At 36.0% G+C, this 16,711-nt stretch overlaps 1 protein-coding gene across 1 annotated transcript in view; it reads right to left on the bottom strand.

Moving 5' to 3' along the window:
- The window catches only part of LOC120412892 (semaphorin-2A), a 142,155-nt gene that overhangs the window by 64,600 nt on the left and 60,844 nt on the right, over positions 1-16,711 (bottom strand). The window contains exons 4-5 of the mRNA XM_039573522.2: positions 10,897-10,923; positions 4,789-4,804 (exon numbers count right to left, since the gene is read on the bottom strand). Coding sequence (XP_039429456.1) covers positions 4,789-4,804; positions 10,897-10,923 — 43 coding nt within the window. The remainder of the gene's footprint in view (positions 1-4,788; positions 4,805-10,896; positions 10,924-16,711) is intronic.

A 16,711-nucleotide genomic window follows, 5' to 3' on the forward strand; every position in this document is an offset into this window, starting at 1 on the left:
GGGTTTTTTTGAGGTGTTTTGGGGTTGGTTTGAGTTTGTTGTTAAGGGATTTGTGGTGTTTGGGTGTGGGGGTTGTATGGGAATATTTATAATATTTATTGTTTGGGTTGATATTGATGGGGGTTTTTTGGGGGGTTGGAGTAGATGAGGTTATTTTTTGGTTATGAGTTTTTTTAGTTAGTAGTTTTTTTGTAAGAATAGATTGTTGGAATGGAGTTTTAGAGATTTAGGAATTTTTGTTTTGAGTTTGGATGAGAGTAGTTGGAAGAAATTGTTGGTGTTTGGTGGACGTGATTGTTTTATGTGGTTGGATTTATTATTTAAGTGTAGAGGTGTATTTGATATTTGATGGGGTTGGATGGTTATTGTGTGTTTTTATGATAAGGGATTTTTTTTAAGGTTAGCAAAACCTACCCAACAAACAAAAAGCCAAACATTTGTTTGGTAGAAGAAATACTGCAATCTTTGATATGCTTTCCATTTTGTGATAAATTCATGATTTTGAAAATATATTTTTTATTTGACCGTTCCTTATCTCCTTTCTTAAGTAAATGTTGTGAAAATTTTGTTTAAATATTATGTTTCATTTTAATTTTTGTTTTTCAAGCAGGCATTTAATGAAAATAAATATGATTTATAACAGCGCAAAATCAAACTTTGTTCAGTAAAATCGCTGTATCTCGCCAATAGTTCATTTTAGTTTGAGATCTTCATTGATTTTTATGTAAAATTGTCCGAGGAACACGAGGGTGATAAAATAAAACAAATAAAAATACAATAAAAATATAAGGAATTGGTAAAAACTGAATTTTGAATACTTAAAACGTTAAAATATAATTTTAGTGGGCATTTAAGGGTTAAAATTTTATTTTTATCGTATTCCTTGGACAATTTTCTATAAAATGCAACCTGTAGAAAGTCTTTTGCTCAAATAGTTGCAAAGTTATGATTAAAAGAAAAAAATGTTTTTTAGAAAATCGTCAACAAAGAGGGCGGTGCCAAAAATAGAGAGATGGTTCAATCAGCACCAAACTTGGGATTTCTGTTAACTAGATTACTGTCAATAGATGAACGTTCCCTCCAAGTTTGGTCCAAATCGGTGAAGGTCGAGTCCAAAAGTTATTTAAAATTACTTTTTTTATATTATTGTAACTGTTGTTTTGAAAAAAAAACATTGAGTTTGCTAACAAATTTAAATTAAAAAAGGTGCAGGTGGTTATGTTACACATGACCAGTATGACAAAGAACTTTGCAAGATGGTTGTTGAAATTTTCGATTACATTGTCTGGTCCAAATTTCCCAAGATTCACTAGATTCATAATTACCATAAAGTTTGATACCCATTTTGCCCCTACTCTTATGGTTCGGCAAATGTCCCCCCATCGGAACATCCCCGTGGCTTCCGGCCACTTCGGATTGTGGCCACTACTGCCGAAATGTCAAATTTCATGTCCATTAGCAAAAACCATAAAGTTTGATACCCATATTGCCCCAACTCTTATGGTTCGGCAAATGTCCTCCCATCGGAACATCCGAGGGGCCTCCGGCCACTTCGGTTTGTGGCCACTGCTGCTGAAATGTCAAATTTCATATCCAGTATCAAAAATCATAAAGTTTGATACCCATATTGCCCCTACTTTTATGGTTCGGCAAATGTACCCCCGCCCCTCGGAACATCCCCGGGCCTCCGGCCACTCCGGATTGTGACCACTACTGCCGAAATGTCAAATTTCATATCCAGTATCAAAAACCATAAAGTTTGATACCCATATTACCCCAACTCTTGACAGAACATATGGATATTTTACGGAACATCCCCGGGCCTCCGGCCACTCCGGATTGTGGCCACTACTGCCGAAATGTAAAATTTCATATCCAGTATCAAAAACCATAAAGTTTGATACCCATATTGCCCCTTCTCTTATGGTTCGGCAAATGTCCTCCCATCGGAACATCCGCGGGGCCTCCGGCCACTCCGGATTGTGGCCACTACTGCCGAAATGTCAAGTTTCATATCCAGTATCAAAAACCATAAAGTTTGACACCCATATTGCCCCAACTCTTACGGTCCGGCAAATGTCCCCCCATCGGAACATCCGAGGGGCCTCCGGCCACTCCGGATTGTGGTCACTACTGCCGAAATGTCAAATTTCATATCCAGTATCAAAAACCATAAAGTTTGATACCCATATTGCCCCTACTCTTATGGTTCGGCAAATGTCCTCCCATCGGAACATCCCCGGGGCCTCCGGCCACTCCGGATTGTGACCACTACTGCCGAAATGTCAAATTTCATATCCAGTATCAAAAACCATAAAGTTTGACACCCATATTGCCCCAACTCTTACGGTCCGGAAAATGTCCCCCCATCGGAACATCCGAGGGGCCTCCGGCCACTCCGGATTGTGGCCACTACTGCCGAAATGTCAAATTTCATGTCCAGTAGCAAAAACCATAAAGTTTGATACCCATATTGCCCCAACTCTTACGGTCCAGCAAATGTCCCCCCATCGGAACATCCGCGGGGCCTCCGGCCACTCCGGATTGTGGCCACTACTGCCGAAATGTCAAGTTTCATATCCAGTATCAAAAACCATAAAGTTTGATACCCATATTGCCCCTACTCTTATGGTTCGGCAAATGTCCCCCCATCGGAACATCCGCGGGGCCTCCGGCCACTCCGGATTGTGGCCACTACTGCCGAAGTGTCAAATTTCATGTCCAGTATCAAAAACCATAAAGTTTGATACCCATATTGCCCCAACTCTTACGGTCCGGCAAATGTCCCCCCATCGGAACATCCGCGGGGCCTCCGGCCACTCCGGATTGTGGCCACTACTGCTGAAATGTCAAATTTCATATCCAGTATCAAAAACCATAAAGTTTGATACCCATATTGCCCCAACTCTTACGGTCTGGCAAATGTCCCCCCATCGGAACATCCGCGGGGCCTCCGGCCACTCCGGATTGTGGCCACTACTGCCGAAATGTCAAATTTCATGTCCAGTAGCAAAAACCATAAAGTTTGATACCCATATTGCCCCAACTCTTACGGCCCGGCAAATGTCCCCCTACCGGAACATCCGCGGGGCCTCCGGCCACTCCGGATTGTGGCCACTACTGCCGAAGTGTCAAATTTCATGTCCAGTATCAAAAACCATAAAGTTTGATACCCATATTGCCCCAACTCTTACGGCCCGGCAAATGTCCCCCCATCGGAACATCCGCGGGGCCTCCGGCCACTCCGGATTGTGGCCACTACTGCTGAAATGTCAAATTTCATATCCAGTATCAAAAACCATAAAGTTTGATACCCATATTGCCCCAACTCTTACGGTCTGGCAAATGTCCCCCCATCGGAACATCCGCGGGGCCTCCGGCCACTCCGGATTGTGGCCACTACTGCCGAAATGTCAAATTTCATGTCCAGTAGCAAAAACCATAAAGTTTGATACCCATATTGCCCCAACTCTTACGGCCCGGCAAATGTTCCCCTACCGGAACATCCGCGGGGCCTCCGGCCACTCCGGGTTGTGGCCACTACTGCCGAAATGTCAAATTTCATGTCCAGTATCAAAAACCATAATGTTTGATACCCATATTGCCCCAACTCTTACGGTCTGGCAAATGTCCCCCCATCGGAACATCCGCGGGGCCTCCGGCCACTCCGGATTGTGGCCACTACTGCCGAAATGTCAAATTTCATGTCCAGTAGCAAAAACCATAAAGTTTGATACCCATATTGCCCCAACTCTTACGGCCCGGCAAATGTTCCCCTACCGGAACATCCGCGGGGCCTCCGGCCACTCCGGGTTGTGGCCACTACTGCCGAAATGTCAAATTTCATGTCCAGTATCAAAAACCATAAAGTTTGATACCCATATTGCCCCTACTCTTATGGTTCGGCAAATGTCCCCCCATCGGAACATCCGCGGGGCCTCCGGCCACTCCGGATTGTGGCCACTACTGCCGAAATGTCAAATTTCATGTCCAGTAGCAAAAACCATAAAGTTTGATACCCATATTGCCCCAACTCTTACGGCCCGGCAAATGTCCCCCCATCGGAACATCCGCGGGGCCTCCGGCCACTCCGGATTGTGGCCACTACTGCTGAAATGTCAAATTTCATATCCAGTATCAAAAACCATAAAGTTTGATACCCATATTGCCCCAACTCTTACGGTCTGGCAAATGTCCCCCCATCGGAACATCCGCGGGGCCTCCGGCCACTCCGGATTGTGGCCACTACTGCCGAAATGTCAAATTTCATGTCCAGTAGCAAAAACCATAAAGTTTGATACCCATATTGCCCCAACTCTTACGGCCCGGCAAATGTTCCCCTACCGGAACATCCGCGGGGCCTCCGGCCACTCCGGGTTGTGGCCACTACTGCCGAAATGTCAAATTTCATGTCCAGTATCAAAAACCATAATGTTTGATACCCATATTGCCCCAACTCTTACGGTCCGGAAAATGTCCCCCCATCGGAACATCCCTGGGGCCTCCGGCCACTCCAGTCCAGGTGGTGGCCAGTTCCAATGATCGACTCCCGCGACTACCATGTCTTAGCTGGTCCTTGCCTCCAAGCCATCTGCTCCCAGACCTCCAGGCCGTCTGCTACCGGGCCACCAGGCCATCTGCTTCTGATGTGTTCTCGTCGACGTCCAGCAATAGAATGAATTTTTAGGACCGACCGAGCCGAGTTTTGTTGGCTCGTCGACGATCCGAAAATTATGAGGTGGAGTGGGGGTGATTTTAGATACATCAATCTCACGTCTCTCGATTGACTGATTGGGAAACGTTCGTTCATCCAACCAGCTTGCACCAAAAAGAGGGGAAATTTGCCGAGAGGGGAATTCGTCACGTAACGTTTTCGCTTCGCGAAAATTTTGGATTGACACCACGTATAGAAACCTTAGGACAAAGTTCTTTGTCAAAATTACAAACATTATTAAAACATGTTTGTTACTTCGGTTAATTGAAAAGACCCGTAAACCAAAACGAACCAATTCTTCAGAGTCCATGTTCTTTTACACTTGGATTGTTTCTTCCATCGCCAGTTTTCCTTCCGAACATCACAGACTTTTTCCGCACGTTTCGCTCCACTAGCTAACAAATCAATCGAAGTTCGGAGCAGGAAACGTGGACAGGACACGCGCGCGTGATGGTGAAAATTTCGTCTTGTGAAAATGGCGGAAAATTCAATTATTTGTTTGCTCGAGTCCACTTTCTCTTGTCAGGAGGAAAAAAAAAGAGAAAAGGGAGTCAACTGAAGCAAGGAAATCAAAACTTGGCGAAGCGAATGGCGACGAGTCAAAACATAAAATTTATTGCATTTTTCCGATTTGCGAACATCGCCGCCTCAGGAGTTTTTTGGTGGAGTGAGAATTTTATATATTCAGCAGCTAATCGACTGTGAAACATATTTTAATTCACTCAATTGGAACTTTCCCCCAAGAAATCATCCAACTCTTCCCACAGTATCTTAAGGAGTAAAAATAAAAGCAGAGCGAGAGGTCGTTCCGCTTGACTAAAGAGACAGTTTGGGTGCGGGAAAAAATGTGAGCTTTCCAAACAGATGGAAATGGGATCGAATTCGATTCGATTTTTCTTGGCCAATCTTTTAACCAAAAGGCTCCTCCAATCCCAATTTTCCCTCTCTTTATGATCTTGCAGTGTGTTTACACACCCCAATTGGCATCCGAAATAAATTGATTCGGTTCCAGCCGGGTGCTTTCAACCCCCCGTCCCTCCCCCAACAGGAAAATTTGTTTTTCCAAACCCACCTCCTTCCAGGAAAAAGAAAAGTCCCAGATTGCGTGAAATGATTCATCACGTTTGAAGATGATTCCGATGGTTTAGACTCCCCCGAAAACTTTTCTGTTTAAACAGGACCAGAAAGTCACTGTCTGAAGAATTTTGCAGCAATCGTCTCTTCAAATCGGGATCGGGATTTTCCAAGTGCCAGGAAAAGAAAAAGGTCAAACCTTTCTCTCTCTCTTGGAAGGTTCAGCTTAAAGGAGGCGACCTACACGTGGAGGAAAAAGGAAATGTTTTTGTTTCGAGTGTGATGGAATCTCTGGAAGCTGTTTGAATTGGGGAAAAAGTTTGCCCAAGAACTTGAGACCTTAAACTGATTTGTTGGAGGGTGGAATGGATTTGTTAAAGTGCACATTGAAGTGTAAGAGGAAGTTGAAAACTTGATAATTTGAATATTAAAATTATAAGAATTTATTTGTTTGCAAATAAAAAAAACATAAATTTATTCAATATGTTTTTTTTTTTTTGCAGATAGGTTACGAAAAATTGTTTTTCATGATGAACCCAAAACTGATTTGAAATCGAGAAATCAGATAATTTGGCCAACACAGTGAGATTGATTTTTGAACCCTCTAATATTCAACTCCTTATATCTCAGTCCCATACAGCAAATTGCAATTTTGGATGTTTGTCCTCTGATTTATTAAGGAAATATAGACTGTAAGTGGATGATATTGAAATAAAATTAAAGTAAATGTAAATAATTTGAAAAAATACCTCAAAGCATATTTTCCGAAAACGCAAAAACAAACAAAAAATTTTCAAATTTTAATGATTTCTTTTTGGATTTTCTCTAATTTAATATTTTATTTTTAATTCTGAACACAAAAACCCGATTTAATATCACCAGAGGTGAAATAGAGCCTTTCTTACAAAATGATGAAACTCCGAGAAAAATATTGGTGCAATTTTTCAGAAACATAATGAAACCACCCAGTGAGAATTTTACCTAAAGCTTCGAATCTGTTTAGGCTGAACCTCGAATGCCATTTTTTTTTAATTTCAGAGGTACATTATTTGTCGCAAGATATTTAAATTTAATTAAGAAAACATGTTGGATTGACTTTATCAGAAAAAAATAAAAGGTACTCAGTCTTTAATGTTAGTCTATGATTAACTTAAAAAATATGTATCGCTATTGCACTTTGTCGATCTATTATGAGAAGCCAGAAAGAACGCATTCACGCGCAGCGTAAAAGCGCTGGCGTTGAAGCTTCGAATTGACGACTTGCCGAGTTTTGGAGCGAGAACGAGCCGGGACTTCGAATTTGATGTTCAGTATATGATTTTGTATAAAACCAAAAATTGAATAGGAAAAAATAGGGTAAAAGTAAGACGAAAAACACTAATCAGGTGATATTTCTGGAAATAAACTTTGAAAAAGCTTCAAATTTTTGGCCCAAGCAGTTTATGGCGCATGTTTTCGAAGGGTTTTTTGTTTGAAACTGAATTCGTTTAATTTGACACGGTTATCTGTAAAATAGTCCAAAAAATACCTCTTAAAAATGGCTTTGACCACATTTACTGGTTGAAAATTGTGAATCGAAAAATAAAATGTTCGTCTCCGACCCCACGGCTACAGATCTGAAATATAAAAATTGTTTAAATAAAAATTGGTTTTAAAAGCAGTTTTCCAGTGATGGAAGACACAAATTTTTAAGAGCGGATACAGACATCGCTCATGTATTTCAGTAAAAGAGCTCTTAAAAATCAGATCAGGGTTTCGGGCCAAAATTCAATCGAAAGAGCGCATCTAAACCTTCAATTTATTAATAGGATTTTTTCCTGGGACGAATCCTTGCCGTGTACGATTTTTTAAGATTTCTGAGAAAAGCGTTTTTCCAAAAGCAAACCTTTAACCTTTCTTTTGTAAGAAAGGCAAAAAAAGATTTGTTTGATGCTTCTCTAGAGTTAACCAATACAAAACTGTATTTAATTTTCAATTATTCAATTGATTTTTGTTTCATTATTGTTTTTGTTTTGCCTTTCTTAAAAAATAAGAAAATAAAGGAAACAGAATTTAATTTTGGCTTGATAATCTTTGAGTTCTATGAATAAACAATATTGTAGTCAAAAAAACGATCCAACTACATCTATTTTCAACGCCTTTCCGTTTTTTGACGAAATGCACTGTTTTCTAGTGCAGTTTCTATGTTGAAACTGTCAAAACATCTTTTTTTATTATTAATAATCTTTATTTATCTCTGCCCTCAATTTTAAATCGATGAAATTTTTGAAAATATTTTTTCAATTTTTAATGTTAAAACTTGAAACTTGTATGAAATTTTCTTAGTCTTCGCTTTTTTATATATAATTCTTAAAATCATGACTTGGCATTTAAGAAGGCTTATTTAAAATAATTTGATGTTTCTCGAATTTCGAACTATGTTTTTATCAGATATGGACGACGCTGGACACCATTTAAAAAAATATTGTATTTCTGAAAAAAAAAATATATATACTAAGGTGGCATGTACTAGAACATGTATATATAAACAAAAAAAATTGTTACCAAATTCAATTTTACATCCAAAAATGTGTTGTGCAAGCTTTTACTTTCCAAAAATAACCACAACATTTTTAACTTTTTGAAAAAATATAACTAAATGAAAAATAAAAGTCCGTTATGACTTTTTGCACTTTTTGTTGCAAATCATAAATAAAAAAAAAAAAAAATTGCGGGAATGTTTGTAAAAATCGAATATTTGTGATAAAAATTTAATTTGAAAAGTATCAAAATATCAGAGTTCTTTTTTTGAATTGTGTTAATCATGATCTACAACATTCCGGAGACACCATATCGATCAGAAGATCACTTCTCAAGATATAAATTTTCTAATATTTAAATAGCACTTTTCAAAATACAATACAAAATTAGGATAAAACGTCAATTTGCAAAAACAGGTAGTTGCTTATTTTGGAAAATACTCGAAATTTTATAACTCACAATAACAATATGAGTATCAACCGACTCAAAATTTTCAATAAGATAACTACAATAAATTTTAATTGTAAAATGTTTAAATTCCTCATTTGGGTAACAAACGATGTTCAACTATTCAACTATATCAATTTTTTTTGTATAAAATACTTTTTTTAAATATATATTTTGAAAAAATAGCAAGGCCGTTTTCTTGCGTATATAACCATATTTAGCATGTTTCAACTCCTTTGAAGACATTTTAAATTTTAATGAAATAGCAATGTACAGTCCCAAGAAAAGTTTTTTTTTTTCGAGAAAATAAATTCCTTCAATGCATCGATATTTTTTTTTTTTTGACCCAACCATTCCCCCCCCCCCCCCACCGTTCAACTTTGGGCAGAGCCGAAGGACAGAAACTTAAAAAAATATTTGCAACGGTCTAATACACTTAAAATCTGTGTGAAATTTTCCACCTTTTGTTACTTATATTAAAATGAAGTTATTTCGAAGGTTATTTTGTAACTTGTTTGCTTCAGGAGATTTATTCTGTTCTCAACATTGAATTGATCAGCTGTTGAAAGGTAGCCCACATCTCGGCTTAGGATAGTAACTTCTCACAAGTAATGCTTAAACAACGAATTAAATTAATTGAAACGAAGAGAAATATTGCAATGAGTTATTGTTTAAGTAGTTGGTAACCAATCCGAAACCATTTCCACCATAAATTTAGATGGTAATTTCTATTTTTATTTACGATATTCATGTTACGCTGAAATTAAAGTTGTTTGCCTGAAATTGAATCAAGTGCTTGTTTAAAAAGTATCAGTCGATTTCAATTCTAAAATTAATCAAGCCAAATTGAAACTTTGCTCACGTTTCAATTGAAAAACAACCCCAGACAAGTGCACTACAAATCACATGTTCTAGCTCCCGCCCCAAAGCCACACGGTTGTAACTCATCCAGCTAATCAAACCACCCATCGAAAACATCCGCAAAACTGCATCCTCTGCAATCGATACCCAATTCGCCCAGGATTGCCAGAATTGCTCACTCGACGAAACAAAAAACCCAGCAGCAGTTCCCCTTCAATTAAATTTAATGCAATCAATTATCGTGTGGCAAAACATTACCGCCGGAACGTGATGCACTTGAAAATGCTTTGGCCAGTTGGCCATTTTCACACAAAACCTTGCCCTCTCTTTGGGGGTGATCCAGCGCGGACGCGGCCAACTGTAAACTTGGCTGATAGTGCGCCGGCTGCGCTGCAACCCGCGCAACCCTGGCGCCACACCACTGCGGAGACGTCCATCGTGGAGTACGTGTTTTCCGGACGTCTGGACGATTCTCCGCCGTGGGACCGTTGAGGCTATTTGTGGAATTGAAGCTTAGAGTGGTTCATTTTTTTCGGGGTTTTTTGTTGAATTTTTGTTTCAGCTGTTTTTTCTTTACTCAAAAATGTTTGAATCTATCTGTGTCATGAAACAATCACTTTTCTCAATTACTATTTCCTTGAAAATTTTGTGAAACTTCCTAACAAACCCAACGATGGTTCGTTCGGCTGTGCGAGAAACGAAATAAAATAAAGAAAATTTATGGCAATGAAATAGCAACAATTACAACCATTTGCCAGTGCCGGAGAATTTTCCCTTGGAAAATTTACCCACCCCCAATCATCCAACCCGTCTCGAGTGGAGGTCGTAAATGTTGCCCCCAGAAATACGGCCATCATGAAGGCGAAAATGTGTGCTCTTCTTCTGCTTCTGCTCTCTCACGTGCGGTGGATTAAAAGAGTGCAATTTTACATTGTAATTTTTCACGCCCCTCCCCTTCTGCTGCTGACCACTTCCAGCCATACTTTTTTCTTCCGCCACCCTAATTAGGCCAGCAGGAGCCAGATCCGGCCTGTGGGCCGGTGTATGTGACGTTGGATTTAATGGCCACCGGGCAGATGGGCATGCTTTGGGCATAAATAATTTTGGGAGGAATTTCGGGTGGTCTTTCTGTGCGTTTTCACAAAATGATTTTTTTAGTTTTTATTTGTTATTCAAAGATATTAATACATTAATTTATGCGTTGTCTAGGTTTTCTATAAAGCTTAAGTTTTTAAATACCTGAGCAAAAGTAAGTTTGATCCACCAAAACAAAAAAAAATAAAATAGAAAGTCTGAATGCTTTTGGCCTTAATGGCAGGTTGCTAGGAGGAAACCAAAACAACATTTTTACTAATATATTGACATTTAGATAAATTAAAAGCTTGCACAATTTTGTTTAAGTACATTTTATTTAGAATAGTAACTTTATATTCAATTCAAATTATATTTTGAATCACTCAAGGATGTCTATTTGTACAAGGTTTCTGTCATACTTTAAATAATGTACATACTTTTTAAACATTCTGATTTTTTTTATATTTTTGAGTCTTTTTTGCATTGGCGCAGACGTTGTTGGAGCTTCCCTATGACCAGAAAAGCCATTTTGTGTCGTTGGTTCACCCATTCAATTTTGGCAGCTGTCCATACAAAAATAGCACGTAAATATTCGAAAATCTGTTATATTAAGGATCTATCACAAACGATCTTAGAAAAAAATATTGTGAGGATTTTTGCGAAAATCGAAAGATTTTGATCTTTAATTTTTTTTCGCCAAAACTCCTTTAAACAAAATGAATATTTTTTTTTTGTTTGAAAATTTTGATATGTGTTTAGGGACAAAAACCCACATTTTTCCGCCAAGCAAAGATCTAAAACAATGTTTTTTTTTTTTGATAGAAATCATACTTAAAATATTTTTTTAAACTTAAGTTTCTGATGTTAAATCAAATTTTCAATCGAAAAGTATTTGACTTTTTTTATAAAACCAATAATTTTCAAGCCTATAGCCTCATTTATAGCCCAATTAAATGTAAACATTGGAATATTTTGATTTTATTAAAATAGTGCTGACAAATATATCAATAATTCTTTTCTTGGACTTTAGACACCGGATAATTGGTGAGATACAGTCTTGCAAAGATTACAAATTTATAAAACGATTGGATGGTTGGGACTTTTCAGAAAAAAGGTACACGGAGAACAATCATGATTCTTTATTTGACTCTTTATCGCTTCAAGGTGAATTCTCAAAAAAAAAAAACATATTTTTCTATTTTTTTATATACTTAAGGGAATTAAAAAGGCAACGTTTGCGCTAGAGCTCAGGATGTAATAGAATCTGTTATTGGAGTTATTTCAAAATATAAAAAAATATATCATCAGATTTTTTTAGAAAAATGCTTAGTTTTTTTATTATGAAAAAAAGTTTCCTATAAATATAAATTTTTGACTTGTAAACATAAAAAAAAACATTTTTTCACAAAATGTAAGCATTAAGAGGCTCTCACTCTTAATGCTTAAATTTTGTAAAAAAAAAGTGTATTTTACTAATTTGTGAGATTATTGATCCTTCCGACTTTGTTTTAAATTTAAAATCTAGCCTTAAGTTTGGAAGAATTTTTATGTTTTGAAAGATTGGAAAGTTTCGAAAAAGTTTCATTTTAATATTGAAAATCCGAAGGATCCGACAGTTTCCGATATATCTTCATTTAAAAAATAAAGTCTTATGAGATGCTTAGTGTCATCTACCTTAGTTTAATAATAAGTTAAACATTGCAAAGCTGTACCAACTAATTGTCCGAATTGAAAGCTCAACATCGAACATTATAGAGAATTTCCTAAGCTACTCGATTTTTTAAAATGTTATTATTTTTCCATAAATTGCTCTAGGACTGAATCTTACATGAAATTAATTTTAAATCAATTTGTAAAATTGGTTATTAAAAATTATGTACTAAGTAAAAGTTTGAAGATGTTTAAAGATTATGTAAAAGATTCAAACTTTTTTTTTTCTTTTGAAGATGTACTGAATTTTGGAAAATAAAGCTTTTGTTTAAAAAAGTTTATGTAAAAATGCTTAATAAAGTTACCGTCTATCTATTTTTCTAAATAGTCCTCATGAATACCTGAAGCATTGCCAAAGATACCCAATTTATAAGTAATTCTTTCAAGAGATACAGATTTACAAATATTTGCGTATCATATTTAAATCGACAGCTGCCAAAATTGCATGGAGCCTTATATGGGTGAACCAATGACACAAAATGGCTTCTTTGGTCATAAGGAAGGCCATATCAAAAATACAAATAAAGTCCATTTCCGCAATTCGGGGAGGCTTGCTCTAACTGTTTTTAAAACCTTATGCAAAAATGTTTTTTTCATGAAGATTCCATAACACTTTCTGTTATTTTAACAATGTTTTTTATTGAAATGGCATAAATTTTGTTTTTACCGTCTGCCCGGGTAAACAACAGTTAGATCAATATATTTTTTTTAAACCTGTCGACCTACAATCCGAGCCCTAATCTTTCATCCCATTTTCAACAATTAAAAATCACTTAAAACTGTCCTTGCTAATATCGCACCTTCCACCTCAAAAAGCACATCACAGACAGTAGCAGCATCAGTTTCAATTGCACCAGCTGCTGTTTCGTTTGCATACCTTTCCCGGTGAAAATCTCTCATAACGAGCTTCGTTTTGCCGGGTGGAGGGCACAGAGTCAGGCCCCCTTCTGTCAAATGATCTGCACCCCGGCAGCAACTTTAATTAAATTTTATTGTACAAAGCAAAGTTTCGTTTCCTCCCCTGCTCTCTTGAATATCCCATGAGCCGTGGTTTACTCCCCCCAGACGTCACCTTTTTAAGCTGCTGTACTATTATTTTATGCTAAGCCAAGGAGCGGAGGGAGCGGACGCGGAGGTTGATGTGTGCAAACTGCAACTAACACCCCCCTTCTTCCTCCCACTTCACAATGGCACCCCTTCACGGTGGAATCGCGCAGCCAAGCATAAGGAAAAAGACAAACTATGCTCTCCACCTCACTCTCTCTCTCTCTCTGTCTCACTTTGAGAAGGATTATTTAAATCTGATTTTACGTTACTTGCTAATTATTCAGTTATGCCGTGTAAGTATGTATCTTTGTGTGTGTGTGTAAATGTGTTTGTCGAGTACATACACCAAACTTTGTGTAACCCTTGCCACTGCCACCCTCTTCTTTAATGAGATTCGAATCTACAGCTGTTGGAACGGGACACGATGGAGTACTTTTACGCTAGTTGATGTGCAAGGCGTAGGAGAAGCTGGAGTAGTTATTTTCCTTAATTTTGTTATTTATAAAATAAAAACGGGAATGTAAAAAAATGCTTTAAAGGTTGAAAAGAGCTAATTTCCACGAAATCATTTTATAACATTTTTATATGTGTATAAAGAAACCATTTTGCATTATTGGTTTACCCTTATAAGAATTCATGCAATTTAGAAAAAATAAATAAAAGAATGCCCTTTTATAAGTAAGTCTCGATAAAACAATACTTTTTAAATGTCTTTTTCGAATACATAGATAAGTAAAACTTCGCGAATAATTTAATTTTAAAATTGTGTGATTTTTAGGTGACCTATTTGTCCTTAATATTTGTGTGATTTTATCTTAGGAACGAAAATCTTAAAACCTTTAATGTTTCTTAGATTAAATCATAGGAAATTTTCACAGATAATATTTTAATTTGATTTCAGGGCATTAAAATATTCGTTTTAAAAATAAATTTCAAGGAATTATATGTCTTGATAAAGGCAAGGCAATCCAAATCAAAATCATGAACATAATTATTGTTTAATCCAGATCAAAATAAAATTTAACAGTCTTCACTAGCCAAAAAAAAATTACATGAATCATCCTATCCATTGAATTTTATTATAACTAGACAATTCCAAAATTTTTTTTTTTTTTATTTGATTGCATCTTATTTACATAAATTAGGTTTTCATAGCGTTTATTTGTGGTTGTAATGATGAAACCCTTATGTTTTAGTGTTTTTTTTTAATCTTCAAATAGTTTAATCACGCTTTTCAATTAAAAACTAATATAATTTTAACAAAAAGATTTGGAAGAAACATTCACTGAATTTTGTAAACATTGAAGCATTTATTTTGAAAATTGTTTAATTTCAAGGGATTTAGTGGAAATTTCCAAATTTCACAAATTTCACGCTGTCTACGAAATCGTGAAAATTCTCTAACTTAACAAATGTTAAAAGGAATGGACACCTAAAATAGCATTAATTTGCAAAACATTTTTTGTTGATTTTGTTGATATTATTGATTGTTGAGCATAAGTATATGATTAAGAATAATAAAACATAAGATGGCGGTGATAAAACATTGAAAAAAAAACATTTTTAATTTTATCGACAATCAACCATTCAAATTTGACTTAAACGTGGCCACAGAATTCGAATTTGATGTTTAAAGTAAGAAAATAAAATATACGCAAAAAATTGTCGTGATTCGATTATTCGAAGTTCCATACAAACCTTCGCAAAATCGAGTCTTTACTGTACAGCACATCCATCTGATTTTTTTGGGTTCTTTGGCCAAAATAATTAGACCTGTATTATTTTGATTGGCCATTAGGGTGATCTACACCGTTTAAGGGTGGTCTCAAAAATTGTCATTTTCGTAGATTTTTGCAAAAACCACTTTTTTCAAAAAAATGTAACTTCCAATTTGCGTCTTTTAAGTACGAAAATTTAGTATTTAGAATTATGAAAATTTTGGTACACAAACAAACATCACAAATTTTAAAGCTATCTCAGTTTTAGTGAAAAAATAACGATTTTTTCCGTTTTCGTCATATTATTATGGGTTTTAATTGGTTTTTGCTAAAATTTAAGAAAATGGCAATTTTCAGACCATCCTAATACGGCGTAGATGACTTTATAGCAAAAAAAAATACGGGTCTAACTATTTCGGTCAGGGAACCCCCAGAAACAATTTAAGCCCAATTGGAGAATTATTTTTCGGTTTAGGCTCTTTTGTCAAATGGAATTGCTTGAAAACTTTTCGTGTTCGAATTTAATTTAAAACTCGCGATTTTTTTAGATCTTTTAAACATTTATAAAAACCGTCATCCCTTTAATGTCCAAATTTTTTATTCGATTTTTTATATCTATTTTTTCGTGTCCAGGAGATAACTATGAGCATCTTTGATCTACTAAAAACTTGAATTTTCGTGTTTCAAGTTTTTGTTGTTCGATTTATGTTTTTTTTTAGATTCTTTTTATTTTTGATAGTATTTGGCTGATTCAACCGTCTCCCATCAAAACCATTTGCCTTATTAGTTGACTCTTTTAGGTAACTTTTTCAAAATTTGGCAAGTTTTTCACAGTTTTCTGCAATAGAATGATGCCATCATCATTTAAGTTGAATAAACTATGACTAGAGACATAGTCTGGGCTGGACAAAAAATTCTGCATTCTTATTTTTACATAAAATATAGAAAATACTTTCAACATAAAAACACAACCAAGAAAATGTTTTTTTAAACATTGGCAAAGTCACATCAAACAAGTTAAAATTCCAACCCTAACATTTTCTGAAATTTTAGGAATTCTACTTTAAAGGAAAAAAAATGATAATAAATGAATTTTTGATGAATTTTTAGATCGAAGCCCGCCTAGAGGCGGGGTTGTGTTGTTGAGGTTAATTTAAGGATCAAAGATAAAATGTATAGAAATACAACTTCCCTCTTTTCAAAAATTAAGAAAACTGCTTTGTTATAAAAAAAAGCCAAAATGTTTATCAATAATGTGTGAATCAAAAAAAAATTAAAAAAGTTATTTAGCAAATCCGAGTAATTTTTAAATGAACAGGTCAAGCAAAAAAAAATACAGGATCTCAAAAAAAATTTCTGCTGCACAAAATAAACTTTAAAATGTATGACTTTTGATCAAACATATTTAAATACATCAGGTTTCTTTTGCATTTTCAATCAATTTCATCTTCAAATTAGTACTAAAATCGTCAAACCCTTTTCTTCCCTACTCAAATTAAACCGGATCAGTAATAATTTACACCCAGAAACATTCACCGTGCAATTG

Source organism: Culex pipiens, chromosome 3 (assembly GCF_016801865.2).
Source record: "Culex pipiens pallens isolate TS chromosome 3, TS_CPP_V2, whole genome shotgun sequence".
Taxonomy (NCBI): Eukaryota; Metazoa; Arthropoda; class Insecta; order Diptera; family Culicidae; genus Culex; species Culex pipiens.